Consider the following 6,760-nt stretch of genomic DNA (forward strand, 5'->3'; position numbering starts at 1 on the left):
GGCCCTTGGTAGTGGAATAGCTGGGATCCACTGCCCTATCCTGGGGTCAATGGGAAAACTCATTTAAATAAAAGAGGCCCTTGGTAGTGGAATAGCTGGGATCCACTGCCCTATCCTGGGGTCAATGGGAAAACTCATTTAAATAAAAGAGGCCCTTGGTAGTGGAATAGCTGGGATCCACTGTCCTATCCTGGGGTCAATGGGAAAACTCATTTAAATAAAAGAGGCCCTTGGTAGTGGAATAGCTGGGATCCACTGCCCTATCCTGGGGTCAATGGGAAAACTCATTTAAATAAAAGAGGCCCTTGGTAGTGGAATAGCTGGGATCCACTGCCCTATCCTGGGGTCAATGGGAAAACTCATTTAAATAAAAGAGGCCCTTGGTAGTGGAATAGCTGGGATCCACTGCCCTATCCTGGGGTCAATGGGAAAACTCATTTAAATAAAAGAGGCCCTTGGTAGTGGAATAGCTGGGATCCACTGTCCTATCCTGGGGTCAATGGGAAAACTCATTTAAATAAAAGAGGCCCTTGGTAGTGGAATAGCTGGGATCCACTGTCCTATCCTGGGGTCAATGGGAAAACTCATTTAAATAAAAGAGGCCCTTGGTAGTGGAATAGCTGGGATCCACTGCCCTATCCTGGGGTCAATGGGAAAACTCATTTAAATAAAAGAGGCCCTTGGTAGTGGAATAGCTGGGATCCACTGCCCTATCCTGGGGTCAATGGGAAAACTCATTTAAATAAAAGAGGCCCTTGGTAGTGGAATAGCTGGGATCCACTGTCCTATCCTGGGGTCAATGGGAAAACTCATTTAAATAAAAGAGGCCCTTGGTAGTGGAATAGCTGGGATCCACTGCCCTATCCTGGGGTCAATGGGAAAACTCATTTAAATAAAAGAGGCCCTTGGTAGTGGAATAGCTGGGATCCACTGCCCTATCCTGGGGTCAATGGGAAAACTCATTTAAATAAAAGAGGCCCTTGGTAGTGGAATAGCTGGGATCCACTGTCCTATCCTGGGGTCAATGGGAAAACTCATTTAAATAAAAGAGGCCCTTGGTAGTGGAATAGCTGGGATCCACTGCCCTATCCTGGGGTCAATGGGAAAACTCATTTAAATAAAAGAGGCCCTTGGTAGTGGAATAGCTGGGATCCACTGTCCTATCCTGGGGTCAATGGGAAAACTCATTTAAATAAAAGAGGCCCTTGGTAGTGGAATAGCTGGGATCCACTGCTCTATCCTGGGGTCAATGGGAAAACTCATTTAAATAAAAGAGGCCCTTGGTAGTGGAATAGCTGGGATCCACTGCCCTATCCTGGGGTCAATGGGAAAACTCATTTAAATAAAAGAGGCCCTTGGTAGTGGAATAGCTGGGATCCACTGTCCTATCCTGGGGTCAATGGGAAAACTCATTTAAATAAAAGAGGCCCTTGGTAGTGGAATAGCTGGGATCCACTGCCCTATCCTGGGGTCAATGGGAAAACTCATTTAAATAAAAGAGGCCCTTGGTAGTGGAATAGCTGGGATCCACTGCCCTATCCTGGGGTCAATGGGAAAACTCATTTAAATAAAAGAGGCCCTTGGTAGTGGAATAGCTGGGATCCACTGCCCTATCCTGGGGTCAATGGGAAAACTCATTTAAATAAAAGAGGCCCTTGGTAGTGGAATAGCTGGGATCCACTGCCCTATCCTGGGGTCAATGGGAAAACTCATTTAAATAAAAGAGGCCCTTGGTAGTGGAATAGCTGGGATCCACTGCCCTATCCTGGGGTCAATGGGAAAACTCATTTAAATAAAAGAGGCCCTTGGTAGTGGAATAGCTGGGATCCACTGCCCTATCCTGTTCGTTTATAAATTGATGCAAGAATTATCTCCCCTTGAGTTGGTGTTATCACCCTTTAGTACTTGTATTCGTTTATTGTTCTTTCTTTTTTTTTACCATTCCTTGTAGGTACATCAGTGCCAAACTGAAGAATGCTCACCGTGGTATCAACGGACTCTTTATAAATGGTAAGATCATTCTACTCCTTGTTTTTTTTTGTTTTTTTCACGTTAATAGTGTCTGTCCACTACATCAGGAATTGATCGCTGAATGCAAAGGGACATAATTAAATACCACAAGGCATTTTTCATCTGTTGTTTCTAATGGTTCCTCTAACGATTTCTCTAATCTAGTGGTTCCCAAACTTTTCCCGGCTGCTGCCCCCCTTGGGCTCTCAGACTACATCCCTAGTGCTCCCCCCCCCACTCACCACCACAAACTCATACAATTTTCTGCAGCAAATTCAAAGCAACTGTATTTCATAAATATAAATTAACCTAACGTACCCCTTATTGGGGGTTTTGTTACAACCATTGTCCCCTCATCATCATAAGTATCATCATCATTATTGTTCCTCTAGACTTATTGGTTCTGTAACCATCAACTTTATGTTTGCTGTTGGCATTCCCGATTGGATAAGACCTATGGTCAAATGCATTCCAAACATGACCATCCACCCTTTCTATACAACTCTGGACTACATTATCCAAATATGCCCTTTTTTTCATTGGATGATAAGATATGATCTGCTTTTGTGCTGTTGTTACTATTTAACCCCGTGCCTGACCCAGTTTAGGGGAAATTCCATCCCTGTTCATCCCAGCTTTTTATTTTAGGCAGACTGAACTTTGACAGCACCCTACACTGTCTTCCTTTTAGTTGAAGGATCCGCTCACCTGGAACCACTCACTCTCAAACAGTCACACACCACTGACAACACCCTGGTTGCTTGATAGCAGCTGCTCCATTTCTCTGTCTTTTTTTACTACTACTACTACTACTACTACTACTACTACTACTACCACCACCACCACCACTACCAGCATTACTACTACTCCTACCACTACTACCACCACCACCGCCATTGCTACTACTACTACTATTACTACTACCACCACCACCACCACTACCACCGTTACTACTACTACTACTACTACTACTACTACTACTACTACCACCACCACCACCACCACTACCACCATTACTACTACTACTACTACCGCCATTGCTACTACTACTACTACTACTACCGCCATTGCTACTACTACTACTATTACTACTGCCACCACCACCACCACGACCAATGCCATTACTACTACTACTACTACTACTACTACTACAACCACCACCACCATTACTACGACTACTGCTACTACTACTACTTGTAGCATTCGGATTACTCTGTCAAGTGTGATCCCTATTTATTCACATTGTTTTGAATTAATCATGCATCCTCAGGTAATGTTGAGATTCAGATGAGGTGATTGTTTAGTTTTAGAATGACATTGTAGGGTAGGTGTGAGAAGCTGGATCTGGCCAGTCTGAACCAAAAAGAAAAAAAAAAACAGGTAAAATATTAGGCTGATTTAGATGCTATAAAGTTAATCATGCATTATCTCCTAGGCTGATTTAAATGCTATAAAGTTAATCATGCATTATCTCCTAGGCTGATTTAAATGCTATAAAGTTAATCATGCATTATCTCCTAGCTTTGAGATTTCAGTGATGTGGTTGTTTATTTTTAGAATGACATTGTAGGGTAGGTGTGAGAAGCTAGATCTAGCTTGTTAGGACATAAAACATGTGGACTATTTAAATTCTAGAGGGTTAATGACAAGGTTTGTGTGAATGGTTAGTTAATTCTTTCTAGACCAATAACTCTTGTCTCTCTCACAGGAATTAATGTTTTTTGTCATAGATGACTGGCCAAATTGAACTGAAAATCAACTGTTTATATATTTTCAGGCAAAACAAAAGCTGTAACAGGGATCCGATATTTTGATACTTACAATGAAGGTAAGTGTTTCTTGAATTCTTCAAGTAAGCCATTCTACTGTTAATACCTCGTTCAGAGATTTAACATTGCTTGTTTTCACTTTTTCAAGATCAGTGAATAATTTCACTGGAAAAAGGATATATGTATTTGCATCGGGACATTTTTCGTATCAAAGGTCGGCGATTGTCGTACGCTGAGGACGGATAAATACCCAGAAACTCGAGTCCGTACGTATCGCAGATCAAGATGGGAAGAATGACTTCCCTTTGCAAATACAGACAGGACACAGATGTGTGTCAATAGCCAGCTGGAGGAGATGTTCTCCTGGGGCTAAAAGCAACAGTAACATCCACCCTTAGGGGTCAGCCGCATTTGAGTGGCAAATATACTTCACCTTGTCGTGCAATTACTGTTAATACCTCGTTCAGAGATTTAACATATTTATATATATATATATATATATATATATATATATCTATGAAATTATATATTTATTATGTTCCAGATTATTCATTAATCCGTTACCTGAAACGAACCTTACCAGATGAGACAATTGTAATATTCGCCAGCCATGATGAAATGACAAGCAAGTAAGCTTACATTTTTTGATTTTTTATCTAATTCTTGAAATATATCTAATGTTCTTTTAGTTTTTGATTTTCGTAGTTTTTGAAAGCACACCCACCAACCAAAATTCCAATATGTCTTTAATCATTTGTCCTTGTCATCATCATTTTGTCCTTATCATCACACTACACCTATTTCTTCATGTTGACTATGGCCTGGACCGGTCCATTTTAGCACTTTTTACTGTTCCTTGTTACTTCGTTAGAGAGGTCTAACATCATAGAATCTTTCTTCTTATGCCTTTCTTGAACTTCGTCTTCCACTGACGCCTTCTCTTGGATCATCAGACTCTTCTCTCACCCAGCTGTTGTCATTTGCATTTGCCACGTCTCTGTACCAGCCCAGCTTCCCTTTTCGCACATTTAGACTTATTCCTCGTTTTTTTTTTTTCCATTTTCAGTTTACGACAAGACTGTCGGAATTGGCTGAGGAAATATGGCTCCAACTTAATAGACAAGGCAAATTTTCGTGATAGCTTCATTATGATTGGACAACGTGGTTTGAAGTCAGGACATGCTATAGAATTTGTAAGTGATATTTACCTTGGAATCTATTTCTGATTTTGAAGGTTCATAGCCTAGTGGTTAAGGTGTTGCTTTCATGATTGCAAGATTGTGGTTTCAATTTTGGCACTTGGCAGTGCATTGCGTTCTTGAACAAAACACTTCATTTCATGTTGCTCCTATCTGCTCAGCTGTAAATGAGTAACTTTGCAATGGTCTGGGATCCTACTCAGGGATCATGTTGTGATCTGAGTCACCTAGATGCCATGGCAACTGGGTAATCGGCCACATGAGTCCCAAGACTCAACACATGAATAAAATAACTATGTACACATGCATATGCATATATACATGCATACATACATACATACATACATACATACATACATAGGTATCTATCTATCTATCTGTCTTTGTATGTATGTATGTATGTATGTATGTATGTATCTATCTATCTATCTATCTATCTATCTATCTATTTATCTATCTATTTATCTATCCATCCTTCTATGTATGTATGTATGTATATATATATGTCTCTCTGTCTATCTATCTACTTATCCATCCATCCATATATACACATACACACACACACCCACACACCTATGGATATGAGTTTGTACACGTACGTGCATATATTTATTTATATATTCATATATGACCGTTTCACAGTTGAAGAGTAACAAGAAGAATTTTGCTGGTGCCATTGAGAAAAGTGGATGCTTTGATATACCCTGTGAGTATGACTGATATTTCAATACTATTTCCTGTCAATGTCTCTTGTTTTGATCCATCAATAGCATAATATGTGTGTGTATTGTTTGTGTGTGTGTATTGTTTGTGTGTGTGTATTGTTTGTGTGTGTGTATTGTTTGTGTGTGTGTATTGTTTGTGTGTGTGTATTGTTTGTGTGTGTGTATTGTTTGTGTGTGTGTATTGTTTGTGTGTGTGTATTGTTTGTGTGTGTGTAGTGTGTATCTCTTGTTCCTAATCTAGTGATTGCTGTGTGGAAGACGCAGAAATGGAGTAAGTGAAATTTATTGACTCCATTCGTTAACTCTTGTATTCTTATTCACACACCTGGCAACCCTGATCATCTACCGTGAAATATAAAAACAACTTTTTTCAGTAGTAAAGATTGTTTGCCAACATAACATGGCAGTCCTGGTTTAGGACGAATGTTGCTGTAATTTAGCCCCAGGAGACATCGTCTCCAGCTGGCTATACCACACGATCTGTGTCCTTATATTTTCGAACAAGGGAACAGATCATGTCGTATAGCCAGCTGGAGACGATGTCTCCTGGGGCTAAATTACAGCAACATTCGTCCTAAACCAGGACTGCCATGTTATGTTGGCAAACAATCTTTACCACAAAGTACTGTTGGTGAATATTTCATGTGAGATTTAAAAATAGTAATTTTCTAACATTTTTCAGTTTATTGTACTTTGATATGAAAAGATTCCACAGCCTTTCGTCTCAATAAACCACTATTGTCCCTGGAAGTCGTCTTTTTATACTTACTATGGATTGTTTGAAGCTAACTTTCTTCCTACAGCTTGATCCCTGAATCTTATATATTTATATTCATATCATTTGTCTTTATTTTTTGGCTTTTATTTATTTACTTTCCAGTGGGTCCCATCCAGCCAGTCTCATCGGTTGTCACGGAGATACTAACAGGAGGAAGAATTCTACATGGAGAGAGTATCGCAAACTGCGGCATGGAAAATGTTTGCCCAGACGACACTTTTTCGGTGCATCTTTACACTGGGAAGGAGAATCTGGACTATCCCAAAATATGTGCCGATG

At 40.1% G+C, this 6,760-nt stretch overlaps 1 protein-coding gene across 3 annotated transcripts in view; it reads left to right on the plus strand.

The window, feature by feature from the left end:
- The window catches only part of LOC106876905 (protein O-linked-mannose beta-1,2-N-acetylglucosaminyltransferase 1), an 83,395-nt gene that overhangs the window by 42,113 nt on the left and 34,522 nt on the right, over positions 1 to 6,760 (plus strand). For all 3 annotated transcript variants that reach the window (XM_089363503.1, XM_089363502.1, XM_089363504.1), the window contains 6 exons: positions 1,952 to 2,010; positions 3,788 to 3,838; positions 4,324 to 4,408; positions 4,846 to 4,972; positions 5,621 to 5,684; positions 6,584 to 6,760. The exon at positions 6,584 to 6,760 is cut by the window's right edge and continues 7 nt beyond it. In XM_089363503.1, the coding sequence (XP_089219629.1) occupies positions 1,952 to 2,010; positions 3,788 to 3,838; positions 4,324 to 4,408; positions 4,846 to 4,972; positions 5,621 to 5,684; positions 6,584 to 6,760 (563 nt within the window). The remainder of the gene's footprint in view (positions 1 to 1,951; positions 2,011 to 3,787; positions 3,839 to 4,323; positions 4,409 to 4,845; positions 4,973 to 5,620; positions 5,685 to 6,583) is intronic.

Source organism: Octopus bimaculoides, chromosome 15, assembly GCF_046866305.1.
Source record: "Octopus bimaculoides isolate indiv1 chromosome 15, ASM4686630v1, whole genome shotgun sequence".
Classification (NCBI taxonomy): Eukaryota; Metazoa; Mollusca; class Cephalopoda; order Octopoda; family Octopodidae; genus Octopus; species Octopus bimaculoides.